Source organism: Yarrowia lipolytica, chromosome 1D (genome assembly GCF_001761485.1).
Source record: "Yarrowia lipolytica chromosome 1D, complete sequence".
In the NCBI taxonomy this organism is placed as follows: domain Eukaryota; kingdom Fungi; phylum Ascomycota; class Dipodascomycetes; order Dipodascales; genus Yarrowia; species Yarrowia lipolytica.
In genome coordinates, this window is record NC_090773.1 from 67,786 (window position 1) to 83,065 (window position 15,280).

Consider the following 15,280-nt stretch of genomic DNA (forward strand, 5'->3'; position numbering starts at 1 on the left):
CATGCTGTACCATGGCATGAGTAACATCTATGCGCGCGCTTTCCGTGTGTCGGTGGAGCTTAGCAGCCAGCCACCAGCGGCAGACAGACGTAGAAGAGGAAACCATGGGCTGTATTACTGTACATTGGGTTATTAGGGTCTAAGCGGAGTGGTGTGCGACGCGTTAATCATATGCTGTGTAGTGAACCCTCCCTCTCGCCCCCTTCACATTAAGCTACGGAGGTGCTTAGAAGAGGTGTATTCTTGCTCAGTTTAATTTAAAGTTGACGCTATAGAGTTGTAGTTTCCTCGCCTGTTGACAGAATGGTGCGTACAAGCGACTGAGAAATTATCATGCCCATGCAAACCGATAATATTCTGTCGAAAGGAGCGTCTAATGGATCTGCGTTTATAGGCGGGCTCTCTGGCGTAACCTGACAATTGTGTTTCTCGTTGGATTATCTCGTATGTCAATCTCATCTTCAGACCTTATGTCTATGTCTTCTGAAACCTTGGAAGAATCCCTACCGAATCGAGATACAAAGTCTATTATGCGCTTGACATTGGTACTGCGTCAACTAGAAACAGCAACGTGTCTAGTGTTTCAGAATCCAACAACACAGGCGCATGGGTACACATAGGACGTACCATGGAATGCTTAACAGCCCGGGGGGGGGGGGGGGGGGGGGGGTCCAGACGTCGCTTTTAATAACTCGATAAGGGCTGTTTGGTGGCTGGGTCGAGTTGACAGCTCAAACGCCGTGGTGTCACCCAGACATGTATAGCCCCCCGTTCGTATGCTCACCCTTGAGTGTCGATCAGTCATGCAATGCTGTTGATCGGCGTCTCGCCAATGTGTCTGACTGTCGGCGTGAAACCCTGTCCACTGGTCCAGCAATTGGCCTCTGACACTGGCTCACTGACTAAGTCTCAATCACGGCGCTTGTATAAGGCCTGGCACTGCGTCCCAACCAAGCTATGTTACGGACCACCGCGGCGCAGCATGTGGGTCCTACGCAAAGGGAATGTGCAGATTGCTGGTTTCTGGCAGCTGGTGTCTTACCTGAGACTGTCCGTGGACCCTTCATGCGCGTGGCGTCTTATCCAGGGATTCGATGGACGAGAATCACTTCCGTTTGGAGCCACAGGGTGAGGTAGAGATCGACGGTTCCAAAGCCTGGGTGCAATATTTGAGACCCATAGAGTTTGCACAAGGCTGTGTTTAGGTTGGCTCTCTGCACAACTGAAAAGAGTTTGGCAGGACGTACACACTAGTCTCTACTGAAAGGAGGTTGACGACGAGGTAAGTCCCATTTGAATCCGCCATGTCTCTGCTAATGGACCATTTTCGAGCCTATTTGTATGGTTGGGAGAGACATAGAAAACTGAGTACGTTGTACGAGCGGTGGTTCGTCCGTCTCAAAGCGATAGCTCGTATAAACTGCTACTCGAGATAATGTTGGCCGTTGAGGGCACATGGCGCTTTGGATCCTCTTGTTGTGTTATCCGGTGGATGTTACATAACCCGCTCTACTGTCCCATCATCCGTTGTCCCATGTTTGTTTGTATGGGCTAGCTCATTTTTGAAATTGTATTGTTTTGTCAGCTATAGCTTAGCATCGCCTTGCGCTGACCTACGGCTACCCGAGGCCAGTGGCAGTGAGAATAGTGTGTTTCATATTGTGCTTGCCGTATGCTTGTACAAGTACAAGTGCGGTCAGTACAAAAATACAAGCTTTATTATAAAATTTTCTCCATATCTCAGCCTCCCTGGGATGCACTCTGTAGCGGCTTGACATTGGGAGTTTCGGTCACACGGTATACACCCGCGGAATAATAAGCACAATGGGACGTATCGTACGGCGATATCGACCATTTTTATCTGATGCATGAGATCGATGACATAGATTGGAATATACACGCACACAGCCAATAAGTCGTCACAGATTATCTAATTAATCCAACACAGAACCGCCGTCACCTATTCCCCCGTTCCTTCACACGCCAGCACACATGTTCACCGGTACACGCCTTGCCCATTCCCCAGATACACTTCTATTCAGATCTTCACGTCGTTTCTTTTTTTCCCGCTCAGGCGGTGCTTACCCTACCTCGTCTTGCAAACTCAGAACCTCTGCTGGGCTTCACAAAACTTGTTGACAAAAGCACCCTACAATTCTGGAAGCTCCCTACTGGCCAGGAGAACACAAGTTACCCGGTCTAAAAGTAGCCGTCGGGTGCGGCGCGGAAATTACACATGCAAGGTGTTCTGATAATGGGCTGCAAAGATGGTTGGATAATAAAAATTTCACGTGACGCCACAGCACAGCAATCTTGCTATCTTAGATCGAACGGCCAAACCAGTAACGTGACAGAGCGATAATGAACACCAGTTTAAACAAAAGCGTGCCCACCACACAATTGTAACATGAAATGTTCCAAATGTTGACTATACAGCTCCCTCAAGCACTCTGCGTGTAAGCCCCCAGATGCCGGTTTCGAAAGCTTATTTTTATCGCAACGCCTTGATTAGACGCCATTTGACAATCTTTCCAAAGGCAGAGCCGCTCAGATCCACCTACACACCACAATGCTCCAGCAAAGAATCTGGAACAACATCAGGGTCGCCACATCGACCTACCGGTCGACCGTCCGAGCCTTCAGCATCTCGCACCGGGCTCTGTCCAACCAGCAGCGAAACCCTCTGGAAGAGTACGATTACCGAGTCAAGAAGGGCGTCCTCAATGACGACCCTTACCAGCGAAAGATCATTGATTCTTTGATGGAGATCCACAAGAGCATTGAGAACTACCATCCCAAACCCGCCGAGGAGCCCTCCTGGCTGGGACGGCTGTTTGGAAAGAAGGAGACCACAGATGGCAACCCCAAGGGCATCTACCTGTACGGAGATGTCGGCTGCGGCAAGACCATGCTGATGGATCTCTTCTACGACACAATTCCCAACCATCTGACCAAGGACCGAGCCCACTTCCACAACTTCATGCAGGACGTGCACCACCGATACCACGAGCTGTATGAGGAGCGAGGCTCCGATTTCGACGCTTCTCCCATTCTGGCCAAGGAGATTTCCAAGCGAGGCAATGTTCTGTGTTTCGACGAATTCCAGGTCACCGATGTGGCCGACGCCATGATCCTGCGACGAATCATTGAGCTGCTTGACAAGGACGGCGTTGTTCTGTTCCTGACCTCTAACCGAGCCCCCGATGAGCTGTACAAGAACGGCGTCCAGCGAGAGTCCTTCATCCCCTGTATCGAACTGCTCAAGGAGCGAACCCGAGTCACCTTCATGGAGTCCCCCACCGACTACCGAAAGGTCAAGAAGCCCATGGAGAACGTCTACTTCTTCCCCGAGACCGAGCCTCCGTTTGTCAAGACCCTCGAGGACAAGGACATCGCCCCTGCCGCCAAGGAGCATGCCGACAAGTGGTTTGAGTACTTCTCCCAGGACGGACCCATTTCCCACGATGCCTATGTCGAGATCTGGGGCCGAAAGCGACACATCCCCAAGTCTTCCAACCGAACCGCACAGTTCAAGTTCCACGAGCTGTGTGGCGAGCCTCTTTCTGCTGCCGATTATATTGGTCTCTGTAACAACTACGACGCCTTTGTCATCACCGATATCCCCTGTATGACCATCCAGGAGAAGGATCTGGCCCGACGATGGATCACCTTCCTTGATGCCGCATACGAGGCCAAGAGCAAGTTGGCTGTGACCGCCCAGCGACCCTTCGAGCACCTATTTGCAGATAACAGTGACGTTACTCACGATAAGTCCGACAAGGAGTCGTTCCAGAAAATTGCCGACGAGATGGGCATTGACCCTACCGTCCTTGCCTCGGCCGGTATGTTCACCGGAGAGGAGGAGCGATTTGCTTACGCCCGAGCTCTCTCTCGAATCCACCAGATGAGCACCACCGACTGGGTCGAGCAGCGAGTCGGCAAATAGACACTGAATACATTAGATAGACCTTAGATCTGTAACCAAAAACCGTGTGAGAAAAAAAAAAGATGAGGTGTATTATATATACAGTATATTCTAACTGACGTATCAAAATTGACTCACTGTAAATCAGAAAACCATTGGTTATTTAACCAAGGGACATTTCCTCGTTGGCCAGGGTTTAGGAGTCCGATATTGTAATTTTGCAACTTCACCTTTACAAGCCTAGGCTATCTGGCACAATTCACCAAGTAATTCTAACTAAATATCTGGCAGCATGTTTTTGATAAAAATAGCCATATGCTACAACTGTTGAACAAAAAGAGGGAAATAATTTACTAAATTGTGAATCACAAGTACGTGTTTAATGGAAAAACATCAATTTGGCCATCTTATATTCCTACAAAATCTGATAGCCCCCCATCCAAGTAACGATATAGTCAGCTCTCCTCTTAACTATTTGTCAACGTAGAACCACACCACACGGCACCCCAACAATACAGCCACATCTGTCCCCCAGCAGTGCCAGATCTAAACCAATTCTTCCTACTGTAACGCAGCTACAACAAGATATATACTTGGGTCCTCCAATCCTCAACCGAAATAAATGCCCTCGAACTAGACCATAGCTACAAGTAGTAGACCCACCCTAACCTTAGCCCCACACCTCTCATGCCCGTGCTTGCATATCTCCATGTGGGGGAGTGATACTTATAGTAGGAAGAGACCTACAGTACTTGTAGCAAAACAAACAAACAACACTCTACAACACAATGACTGTCCCAAAGCTACCACTGTCATTCCCCCTGGACCAAGCCGTAGACACAATTCGGCTCTCCGACAAAGGGTCTTATTACATTCTCGAATTGAACGCTCCACCTGACAATCGACTAACCCCCTCTTTCATCACGGCCTTCATCGAAGCGTTAGACACTCTCAAGTTCTACTACGACCCAAAACCGCTGGTGACAACCTCCACCTCCCCCAAATTCTACTCCAACGGCCTGGACTATGAATTGGCCCAGAAAACCCCCAATTTCATGAGTCTCTACTTCTACCCTCTTTTGAAAGCTTTCGTGGACTTCCCCTGGCCCACAATTGCCAACATCAATGGCCATTGTTTTGCAGGTGCCTTTTGTCTGGCAGCATTCCATGACTACAGAGTAATGAACCCGGCCAAGGGGTGGCTGTGCATGAATGAACTCGAGTTCGACGCGCCTCTAATGGGCCCTCTCATGTCCATATACGTTACCAAGTTTGGAGCTGCTATAGCCCAGAGAATCTCGCTCAACGCAGAGAGATTCACAGCAAAGACAGCTCTCGAAGCCGGACTCATTCACGCCCACGGATCATGGCCAGAGGTCGAAGAAATCGTGAAACGAATCGGGGAATACTCAAACCGGACATTCTATAGCCAAATGAGAGCTGGTATTCTCAGAAACGTGCTGACAACCATGGATTACGACAACGAGACTCGTATCCTCCACGAAAGAAGAGACAGACTGTGGAAATACGAGGACGAAAACAAACCAAGAATTGGAGCACTACTGAGCAAACTATAGGTATAAGTACAATTGGTATATTTAGTTAATACATACACTAACATGCTCAATAAATTACTGGGATAGAGCTTCTATTGTGATTTTCAGGCTGGTCCAAACTTATCTCATGTACTCCCTCATGAAATCGCCCACCTTTTTTCCACCCTGCTCAAAAGCGTCCTTCAGACCTCCAAAATCCTCTCCGGCCACGTTCTTGACCCGCTCAGCGAGATCTGCAGCCATTCGCTCCAGATCGCTCGAGTGGTTCACCATAGCCTGCTCCTCCTCCTCGTCTCGGCCAAAGTAGGATGACGACGAAATGGCCTTGGAGCCGGAGTACGTCTGAAGACGCTCCTTCGCCTCCTTCTGGGCAGCAGGGTCGTAATCGGACCGGCCAAAGAACTGGTCTGACGAAATACCCTTGGATGTCTTGAACTTGTTGAGTGTCTCGGCAGTTTCCTTATCCGGAGGGACATAGGTAGACTTCTTCTTGGTCGACTCCAGCTTGTTCTCACCGGCAACCATACCAAAGCCGAGCTTCTGGAACTTCTGCTCGACCTCCTTAGTGTTAGTGGGGACCAGCTTGATGGGTTCGTTAGAGTAAGTGGGGGGGTAGTCTGCGGGGCCGCCAAACGAGCCGGAGGGAGCGGCGGTGTGAGTGGGCTCGGAAACAACGGTGCTCTTGCCGAACACGTCGTCCTCAGCATCATCGTCGTTGCCAAGACCCAGGGCCTCCTTATTCTTTTCCTCCTCCTTGGCCAGTCGTTCGGCTTCCTCGAAATCAAACGACTCGGCGGGAGCCTTCTTAGGTTTGGTCTTCTTGGAAGACAGAATGCTCTTCTTGCCAGCGGCACCTCCGGCCTTCGAGGTAATCTTGGTCCGGGTGGCGGTAGGGGTCACCTTCTTGGTGGGGTTGTTCAGCGAAGAAGTGGAGCCGTTGTTTCCGTTTCGGATACCGGGCAAGCTGGCAGTGGAGGCGCCAAGAGCAGGGGTGGAAGACCGCGAAGATGTAGGGGTGGGCTTCTTGACCAGGGGCTTGTCCCAGTTGGCAAAGAAGTCGTCGGTGGAGGCAGACTTGATGCTGGCGGCGTCGTCATCTGCAGTCTCAACCACAATCTCGTCGGGGAACTGGGCTGCGTCCTTGGCGCACTTTTGGGCCAGATGAGTCAGGTAAGCCTTGGCGGTCTTGGAAGTATACTTTTCCTGGGCTCGACCAGCGTTCTCGAGGTACTGGGAGCCTCCGTGCTTGGCAAAGTATTCCCGTGCGTTCTGGTTACCTCCACACTTCATGTTTCGGAGCTGCTTGTAGGACCACTCGTCCATGGTAGTGGATCGTACGAACGACACGTGCACTCCGAGGTTTCGGTGCACCGACGAGCAGTCATAGCAGATGAACACACCGAAGGTGACCGACGACCAAGTGGCATTGTTGGCGGGACAGTCAAAGCATGTCTAGGTTAGCGTTGAAGTTGAAACCGGTATTGTGTATGAGCCACATCACCATTGAGTAGGTAGGCACGCGCGTCATAAACACCAGCCCGGCATGATTCAGCGTAGGAGAAAAACACCCACAAACTGACACGCCACAGAGGCAGCTCACACCCCCCTTTCTGTGCCACATAAGCCCTTGCACCTTGGTAACCATACGGTCCATGCCAGATCAGCTGGACGTGGCAGCCGTGTGGGAACCGCTCAAAACCAAAAGACCAAAAAAACAACTCACCTTGTTAGCCTGAAGACTGCTTAGCTTCTTGAAGATCTCCTCTCGTTGAGACTTGGGCAGAATGTCGCTCTCAACCATGTTGTGTTGATAATGACACGAGGTCAAAAGTAAACTCTAGTAGTGCGCTGATGGTCAGAGTTACCCGGCAGCATCTTTGGCCATCATGCATCATTCTGGAGCGTTGCAGCAGAGCGACGTGCCTGGAGACGGAACTACTATAACAAAACAGATGTGTCAGATAATGCAACCCAACAGGGCTAGCGAGAATATATACCTAATAAATACCCAGCCACGTGACCAAAAACCCGACTCCAAGTCTACCAAAGAGCACCCCACCTCACTTCTATCCACGTGACCACCTACTGGCACACCCCAAACGCACCTCATTGCTTCTTAAACTCCCAGCAAAGTTTTACTAACAAATCTGGAATCTGGAGAAGGCTACCTTGTCGCTACCTGCACATCACATTACGACACCCTACACAATCCACTTATACACAATGTTGACACGCCCATTACTGGCTCTGTCACGCCCTATGGCACTGGGTGCCCTTAGACCTGCCGTTCTCGTCAGAACTCTCACCACTGCAGGTCCCACCACAACCGTCAGATCTACACCAATCATTACCCCCTCGCATCTCTCCACACTGTCTCGATCCACACCATTTGTGTCCAATTGCACACTTTCTCTGCTGAAGCGGTCATTTCATGTGTCCTCTGACGCTCGAAGCGCCGCTAAGGCCGAGGGGAAGCCCAAGGTGTCGGCCTACGAGAAGGCCAACATGCGCCTGGCCAAGATCGGAGTCTTTTTCCAGCTGTCGTGGTACCTAGGAATCATTCTGGCGGCACTGGGACTGTTTGGACTCGTCTGGTACTACCTGATCATGGAGCTGGTGATGCCCTCTGGAGACGTGCGAATCTTCAACCGAGCGTTCAAGGAGATTGAGAAGAACGAGGATGTCATGCGAGTGCTCGGAGGCCAACTATCGTCCATGGGCGAAGGTGGAGGAGGCCGATGGGGCCGAAACCAGCCCCCCGTCAGCAAACGAGGCATCGACAAGTACGGCCGAGAACACATTTGGATGAACTTTTACGTGTCTGGAGACATCAACGAGGGACGAGCCAAGCTGGAACTAGTGCAGAACACAGACTCCAAGCTGTCGTCCGAGCGGTTTGTCTACCGATACTTTGTCGTTGACATTCCGGGCCACAAGCGAATCTACATTGCTGGAAACGCCGCGGAGAAGATGGAGAAGAAGAAGAGTACCGGCTGGCTGGGCGTCAACTGGGGTAAGAGCGATGATGAGTAGGAGACAATACCATATGAAGCATGTAAATAACGACGAGCAAAGACCAAGGAGCAATACAATAATGAAATGACATGTCATATGGCCTAAATACCTCGGCTGGGTCGTTCACCAATGTACTTGTAACATTGTGCTGTACTTGTAGCATTTTAATGATTATGTCATCCTTGTATCCCCTTAATGACTGCCTTGATTCTGTACGAGTACAAGAAACTACGACAGTGTAAGTACATAAATACATAATCTCTGTCATGTGTCATTTCTACTTTGAGACTACGCTCCAACTTGTAAAGAGGCGTTGCCCCCAGCCGCCCTCGTTCCGAATCTAATGTTATGCTATATCAGCCATATCAGCCATGGCATTTTTGACTTTCTCTTGTGTGATGAGTCTCCTTCCCTTAAATACCCTCCTGGAGGAAATCGGCCACGTTATGAGGCTCCTTGCTGAGCAGCACCTTCTGGCCGGAGGCGGGCTCGCAGTCTCGTCGAACGTGGTTCTCGGGGCCGGGAGTGGGCATCTTGCCGGCCTTGCAGTCCTCCAGAAGCTTGACGGTTCCCTCGGGAGTGAGATCCTCGTAGTAGTCGTCGTTGATGGCCATCATGGGGGCGTTGACACAGGCTCCGAGACACTCAACCTCAGAGAGAGTGAAGAGGTTGTCCTTGGTGGTCTCACCGGGCTTGATGTTAAGGGTGTTCTGGACAGCCTCCATGATACCGTCGGAGCCACACAGCTGACAGGGGGTGGTGGTACAGATCTGCAGATGGTACCGGCCCATAGGGGTTCGGTTGTACATTGTGTAGAAGGTGGCCACCTCATAGACTCGCATGGGGGGCATTTCCAGCAGCTTGGCCACGTAGTTCATGACGGAGATGGAGGTATAACCGAGCTGTCGCTGGCCAATGTCGAGAAGAGGCATAACAGCAGCCTTCTTGTACTGAGGGGGGTACTTGGCAATCACCTCCTCAGCTCGCTTCATGTTCTCGGGGGAGAACTCAAAGGGAATGCTGGGGTTGTTGTTCTCAGTGTTTCGGTGTACAGAGACAATGTGAGTTCGGGCATTGAGAGCCTGGGGGGCCCGAGTGGTGGGCCGGGCGAGAGCTGCCAAACGGGGTCGGATCAGTCGGAGCATTTTTGTGTGTGAAGGTCGAGCTGAAGCTGTGGTGATGGAGATGTTCGTGCCCTTGACCCAAACGCTCCAGAGTTAGTTTTTCAGAAATTGGGCCACGCCTATTGGTTGATGACCTGAATTAAGGTTGAGTAATTGGGAGGGAGGATATTGGCTGGAGGGAGGAGGGGATGAAATACGGATTAACGGATCACCCTTGTGCGATTGATGTCGCCAGACACACGATTTGAGCTTCATTATATTTTGGACGTGTATTCACTCTGGGTTTCTTGCTTACTAATCGGACATATGTGTTCAATGGCAAACTAAATTACAAGTACATCTGATTGGGATGTTGGGGAGCTACTTTTGGCTTCCCTAACCCAAACTCGGAGATAATGAGGTAGAAACTTTTTACTCTGTGCTGAGGGACGAGAGAGAAAATGTATTGTCAGCATGTTCCGCTAAGAAAAGTGTAACATGGGCAAGGTCAAATGTTAGGCAACACCTTGTTTCGATGGGTGGGGTACAGTACGTAAATATAAATTTATATTGTTGTTGGTTGGCTGCTGGATGCACAGCTACAGTATTCCTTCAAATAAAAAAGTCAAGTAAAGTCTCAACAAAAAATCATATCCGAGAGACACATAATTATAGATACAGCAAGATATTGCGTAGGTAGCAGTTATTTATTGATGCGTTGTTGCCTATAAATTGTACAAGTATTTATTCATCGATTGGTATGGCTTCTTTTCCCCTGAAACTTCCCGGACATCAAATGATGATCTCCAGCACAACTTCTACTACAGTATCTACATACCAACAAATCAAGCTGGTGAGTAGAATGCACGAAAGATACGCACGACTACAGCCTATAGAACGGCCCAGAGCAAGTCTCAGCAGAGTCTTACTGTACAATTACACTGGCCTAAAGCATCCAATTTCTATAATAGGCCACACTACATACTGTTATCTTTGAAGAATGGTGCTTACATTTGATTTGCAGTTCACAGCAAGGATATTATCCGTAGCGTTTACTGGTAATACAGCGAAACAATTAATTACAGTACTTCTGAATACCTATTTTTCAGTGCTATTAGTGTGTGAAGACATTAACAATCCTCTTACGCCCACTTTCCAATCAGAGACATGAGAATAAGACCGGCCACAAGTCCGGCAAAGGCCACGATGGTTCGTCGCTTTGTGGTATGAACCAGGTCTCCAAAGAGCCAGTCGAATGCCAGCATTTCGACTACACCAGCCCATAGAAGCACACCGGCAGAGAGACCGTTAAGCACTCCGAGCACCCAGATGGTGGTCTTGCTTCCAGAGCCATTGTAGACATCAATAACTCCGAGACCAATGGCCATACCGATGGGAGTGATAAGAATAAAGAAGAGACACATGAGCAGCTTCAAGAGCAGCTTTGTGTTGACAAGGCCGGCGATTCGAGAACCCAGGCCAACTCCCTCAAACATCTGGTGGAACAGAATGGCAATGAAGAGGGTTGTGAAGTTGGAGTTAGGGGCCAGGACCAAAGTGACACCAATGAGAATGGAGTGGAAGATGATACCGGACTCCATGATCATGACAGAGACCTTGTCAGTAGGATCAATGAGACAGTGGCCTCCATGACCACCAGAAATCTCGCCAGAGTGGTTGTGTCCGTGGGTGTTTCCGTCTCCATGGGCGTGGGTGGTTCCAGGAGCAGCAGCAGCTGCCGAGGGAGAGATGTGGAGGGTGTTTTCGGTCACGTCGGGTCCAGTTTTCTCAAGATCAGAGTTGCTGTCGGAGTGAGAGTGGCCGTGAGCGTGGGGAGCAGTGAGGTGATCTGATCGTTTTTCAAGCAGTTTAGTGAATGTGTATTCGATGACAAATGCAAGAAACAGACCAGCAAGCACAAAGGCAGGTCCAGTAGGCTCGTAAGAAAGCTCTCCAAGACAAGGGTTGTCCATGAACTGCAGAACGGCTCCAAACATGAGATGGATGATAGCTGTGGAAATAACAACGCCAGTACCAAACTGCTTGAGGAAGGTCAGGGGCAGAGACTTGATAGAAACCTTGAAGAAAGAGTTCATCAAAACAGGAGGAAGCACTCCCAGGGCAGACATGCCCATCATGGCAAACAGAGCACCGATTCGATACTTAATGTTGAGATCTCGGTCGGGAGTCTTACATCTCTCGGCGAGTTTGGCAGCCTTAGCAGCAGCCTTTTCTTCAGCTGTAAGTTCCTCGCCATGATCATGTCCCTCGTGGTCGTGGTCGTGGTCGTGGTCATGTTCGTCTTCGTCGTCTCCATGGCTATGGGGCACAGAGTGGTCTCCGTGACGTTTCACAATATCGAGGGTGACGGCATTGCCGGAGTCAACTCGGATGGTGGCAGCAGTAGCAACAGCAGCCAACAAAGCCACGGTGATATGTGAAGTTTTCATCCTAGATCGATTTATGAAGTGATGAGTTGATGGATGTAGTTCGAGTAACTACTCTCCCTTCACCTTTATACATTCACCATTGCTCCGTCAGAGAAAGGTGCCAAGACTTGAAATAGAATAGGTTTCATGGAAGGCTGGCCATGTAACCTATGCAAAGGGGACACCTTGGGGAAATTTCAGGGTGTAGGAAGGGTCTATCGAGTATTATTAGGCACATGAAGGGGCTATATTCTATGCCGTGGCTGGGTTTACCCCAGACAACTCTTCAAACTCGGCTCACAAACGTCATTATTCCATACGTTCGTTTTCCTCACAACCTCTCCTCCATCTTTTCTCACTCACAATTCTGCTGTTTGAGTAACCCCCAAGGTAGAAGCGGGTCTTGGCACATGCAACCATGAAGGGTGTTGGACGGTTAGGCATGATATCGGTGCAAGGGAGGTGGTTGACGGAGATGAAGTCGGAGGTTAGATAGATTGAAAATCGACAGTAAGCAACAAGTTGGTGATATTGCAAACCCTTCTATCCATGCTTAACTTAGGAGGAGCACTGTAGTGACAGGTTAGAGGAACGGCTGAGCACCCTAACGTGCATACGGTCCCTAGCTTAACTATGATACGCCGTCGACAAGAGCCCCATAGAACCTGGTATAGAGATAGAATTCCGGTATTTTTTGGTCACTACATGTATTTCGAAACTTTGACAATGGTAATGCAATCAATCATCCGCGTCTTTCCGCTCCCCAAGATCATTGATCACTAATTGTGTGCGGTTACTGGTCAACCGACTGCCATTTGAGTTGACCCCCAAGGTGCTCGGCAAAAAGGGAATCTCAACCTTATTTAGCATGACGCTGACAAGAACACCATCCAGTAATGACATTACTGTACGTGGGACATGAAGGCACGTCTGTAGTGTATAACATAACACACAACGGTGATTAATAGGAGAAATAACACGGTGGTTAAACAGGCCAATAACACCCCTAATGGAGAAGAGCCAACGCCATGAGCTACAGGGGTGCTTGACTAGATCCACCTAACACCGGGCTAATTTTTTCACTATCAGTCTGCCAAGTCAATCTGGTTGGTGAACAGTCAAACTGATTATTAAGCTGAGTTTTGAGTAGGTGAGGTTTGGATAAAGATCTTCAAGAAAAAAAAACGTCGTAAAAAGTCGGCATTATCATCGTAAAAAGTCAAACAAAACGGTCGTAAAAAGCCGAACTAAGTGCTCGTAAAAAGTCAAACAAAATGTCGTAAAAAGCCAAACAGAGTGGCCGTAAAAAACCTTCCGAAACCCGTACAACAGCTTCACGCCAGTGCCTCTTCACGCGACCTATACATCCCGTATTGTACACCTATCAGGGGAAAATTCTTCGTACGACATTATCATAAGCCATTATTTATTCTATAGTATATATAACACCCAACCTTCATTATCATAAGCCAGTGGCCCCAAAAGGACTTCCACGCCAATCTGACATCAAGAAGTAGCTAAAAATCTAAGCAAACAAGCGGACAAAAAGAAGAAGAAACATCGTTTAGACCCTCAATACAACGCATCCATGCATCTGAGATGATTAGAGGGAGATCCGTGTGCCGTACGGTCCCAAAGGAAGGTCAGTCCACAACCACCTTGGTGGAATGTACATACTGTACTTGCACTTGGATGTCGTTCCTCAAACTGTCCACCGCACCTCAACGCATGGAAGAAACGACAGTACAAGCACGTACGTACCATACTGAAGCTCCTGTAGCACGTACTGTATTGTAGCGCACACCTCTAAACCTCCTCCTCCAACTGTCGCTCAATTGCCTCCAACTCCTTGGCATTGTGCTCATGCTTCTTGTGTGGCTTTGAAATCTTGTAGCCCTTGTTCTTCTGGTGAGTCTTTGCTCGTTTACGGGCTTCTCGCTTTGCCTGCTTGCGTCGCTCCCGCACAATACCATTGATGACGTCAGTGAGCGGCGCGTCTGTGTCCACCACGTTCTCGACCTCAACGTCGACTTCGGACTCGTCTGAAATTCCGGACATTTCCGAATCGCTGAGATCCGGTCGAAGCCGAGGGGCTCGAGTCACCTTGATTGTTTGGCTGTGAACGTGATTAGAAACGGGGACGGCGCCGGTATCTTGGTGTCCGGCCTCACGTGCCTCCGGAGTACCATCACATGCTCGATCACGTGACTCAACAACCTCGTTCACAATTGTCGAAGTAATGTCCTTGTCAACAACTGCCACACCGTCGTCACCTCCAATCGAGCTGGCATCGCCATCCGAGCTGGCATCACCAGCGGAGCTGACATCGTCCATGTCGGTAAGAGCCATATCAGTGACAATATCGCCAGTTGCGCCATCTCCTTCGCCCTCAACCACATCATCCCTGTCGCTTGCATCCCTCTCAGTGCCCACAACATCAATAACAGAACTAATGTCAATACAGGTGTCGTATTCCACGGTGAGATCCTCGGTACGGGGTACAAACCCAACATCGTTCGATTCGTCCTCAGATTCGTCCTCGGCGACGATCTGGGAGAAAAATCGGTGCGCCATGCGCGATAATCTTGCCGGTAAAGACATGTGTGACAATTTTGTTGATGGAATAAGTTGGTCTTCAGTATAAGGATCTAGTTCTCTTTCTGAGCCTCATACGATTGAGCCCCTATTTTTGGATTTGGCGTTTTTTGACGTGCATGAAGTTGGGGTATGTACGGCGCTGAGTGCAGTTCAATTCCCCAAGTTCACGTTTTTAAGGTAATCTCCCAATATTTTTTTTCTGGCCGATCCCTCAATTCAATGCCGGGTCGATAAACGTGTTGGCACCGTTTGGGCGTGGAATGATTTTCGCAACTTTGATTGAGATCTGTCTGTGAGACACGCGCGGATGCCAAATGTGGAAATTAGGGTTAGGATTGGAGGGAAAAATGTATATTAGATGTAAGACCTTCTGAAGCGGGGAGGAGTTAGAACTACCGAAAGAGAACGTGTCTGACCGTATTATACTACATGGGGGAAACTGTAGAGGAATGGAATAACGAAGTTGGACTCTAATCGGGCAAGCTGGGCTGGGGTCGTTGCCCGGTGAGGATGTGAGAGTCGCCCGAGCCGAGGTTAGGGTTTCACCCTGATGTGGCATTTTAGGTCACGGTAGGCGAAACTGCCACACCACAGCAGCAGCACCTATAGGCTGGGATTAGGGTTGTGCTATATTCGGCTGGCGTAGTATTGAAC

General features: G+C 49.4%; 8 protein-coding genes across 8 annotated transcripts; 4 read left to right on the forward strand and 4 right to left on the reverse strand.

The window, feature by feature from the left end:
* Positions 1 to 2,569: 2,569 nt before the first annotated feature.
* Positions 2,570 to 3,946, forward strand: YALI1_D00703g (uncharacterized protein; the record flags this gene model as incomplete). Its single annotated transcript, XM_502250.3, has 1 exon — positions 2,570 to 3,946. The coding sequence occupies one exon, from the start codon at positions 2,570 to 2,572 to the stop codon at positions 3,944 to 3,946; it is 1,377 nt and encodes a 458-aa protein (XP_502250.3).
* A 767-nt stretch (positions 3,947 to 4,713) lies between these two features.
* YALI1_D00724g (uncharacterized protein) lies at positions 4,714 to 5,502 on the forward strand (the record flags this gene model as incomplete). Its single annotated transcript, XM_502251.3, has 1 exon — positions 4,714 to 5,502. The coding sequence occupies one exon, from the start codon at positions 4,714 to 4,716 to the stop codon at positions 5,500 to 5,502; it is 789 nt and encodes a 262-aa protein (XP_502251.3).
* Positions 5,503 to 5,601: 99 nt separating this feature from the next.
* YALI1_D00747g (uncharacterized protein) lies at positions 5,602 to 7,282 on the reverse strand (the record flags this gene model as incomplete). Its single annotated transcript, XM_502252.3, has 2 exons — positions 5,602 to 6,933; positions 7,205 to 7,282. 2 exons carry the CDS (start codon positions 7,280 to 7,282, stop codon positions 5,602 to 5,604), a joined length of 1,410 nt encoding a protein of 469 aa, XP_502252.1.
* A 422-nt stretch (positions 7,283 to 7,704) lies between these two features.
* Positions 7,705 to 8,514, forward strand: YALI1_D00754g (uncharacterized protein; the record flags this gene model as incomplete). Its single annotated transcript, XM_502253.3, has 1 exon — positions 7,705 to 8,514. One exon carries the CDS (start codon positions 7,705 to 7,707, stop codon positions 8,512 to 8,514), a length of 810 nt encoding a protein of 269 aa, XP_502253.3.
* Positions 8,515 to 8,867: 353 nt separating this feature from the next.
* Positions 8,868 to 9,653, forward strand: YALI1_D00766g (uncharacterized protein; the record flags this gene model as incomplete). The annotated part of the gene is made up of 1 exon (XM_068282555.1): positions 8,868 to 9,653. One exon carries the CDS (start codon positions 8,868 to 8,870, stop codon positions 9,651 to 9,653), a length of 786 nt encoding a protein of 261 aa, XP_068138656.1.
* Positions 9,654 to 10,741: 1,088 nt separating this feature from the next.
* Positions 10,742 to 12,049, reverse strand: YALI1_D00798g (uncharacterized protein; the record flags this gene model as incomplete). The annotated part of the gene is made up of 1 exon (XM_502255.3): positions 10,742 to 12,049. One exon carries the CDS (start codon positions 12,047 to 12,049, stop codon positions 10,742 to 10,744), a length of 1,308 nt encoding a protein of 435 aa, XP_502255.3.
* A 1,441-nt stretch (positions 12,050 to 13,490) lies between these two features.
* Positions 13,491 to 13,792, reverse strand: YALI1_D00813g (uncharacterized protein; the record flags this gene model as incomplete). The annotated part of the gene is made up of 2 exons (XM_068282556.1): positions 13,491 to 13,545; positions 13,608 to 13,792. 2 exons carry the CDS (start codon positions 13,790 to 13,792, stop codon positions 13,491 to 13,493), a joined length of 240 nt encoding a protein of 79 aa, XP_068138657.1.
* Positions 13,793 to 13,834: 42 nt separating this feature from the next.
* On the reverse strand, positions 13,835 to 14,629 carry YALI1_D00824g (uncharacterized protein; the record flags this gene model as incomplete). The annotated part of the gene is made up of 1 exon (XM_502256.3): positions 13,835 to 14,629. One exon carries the CDS (start codon positions 14,627 to 14,629, stop codon positions 13,835 to 13,837), a length of 795 nt encoding a protein of 264 aa, XP_502256.3.
* Between the last annotated feature and the right edge of the window lie 651 nt (positions 14,630 to 15,280).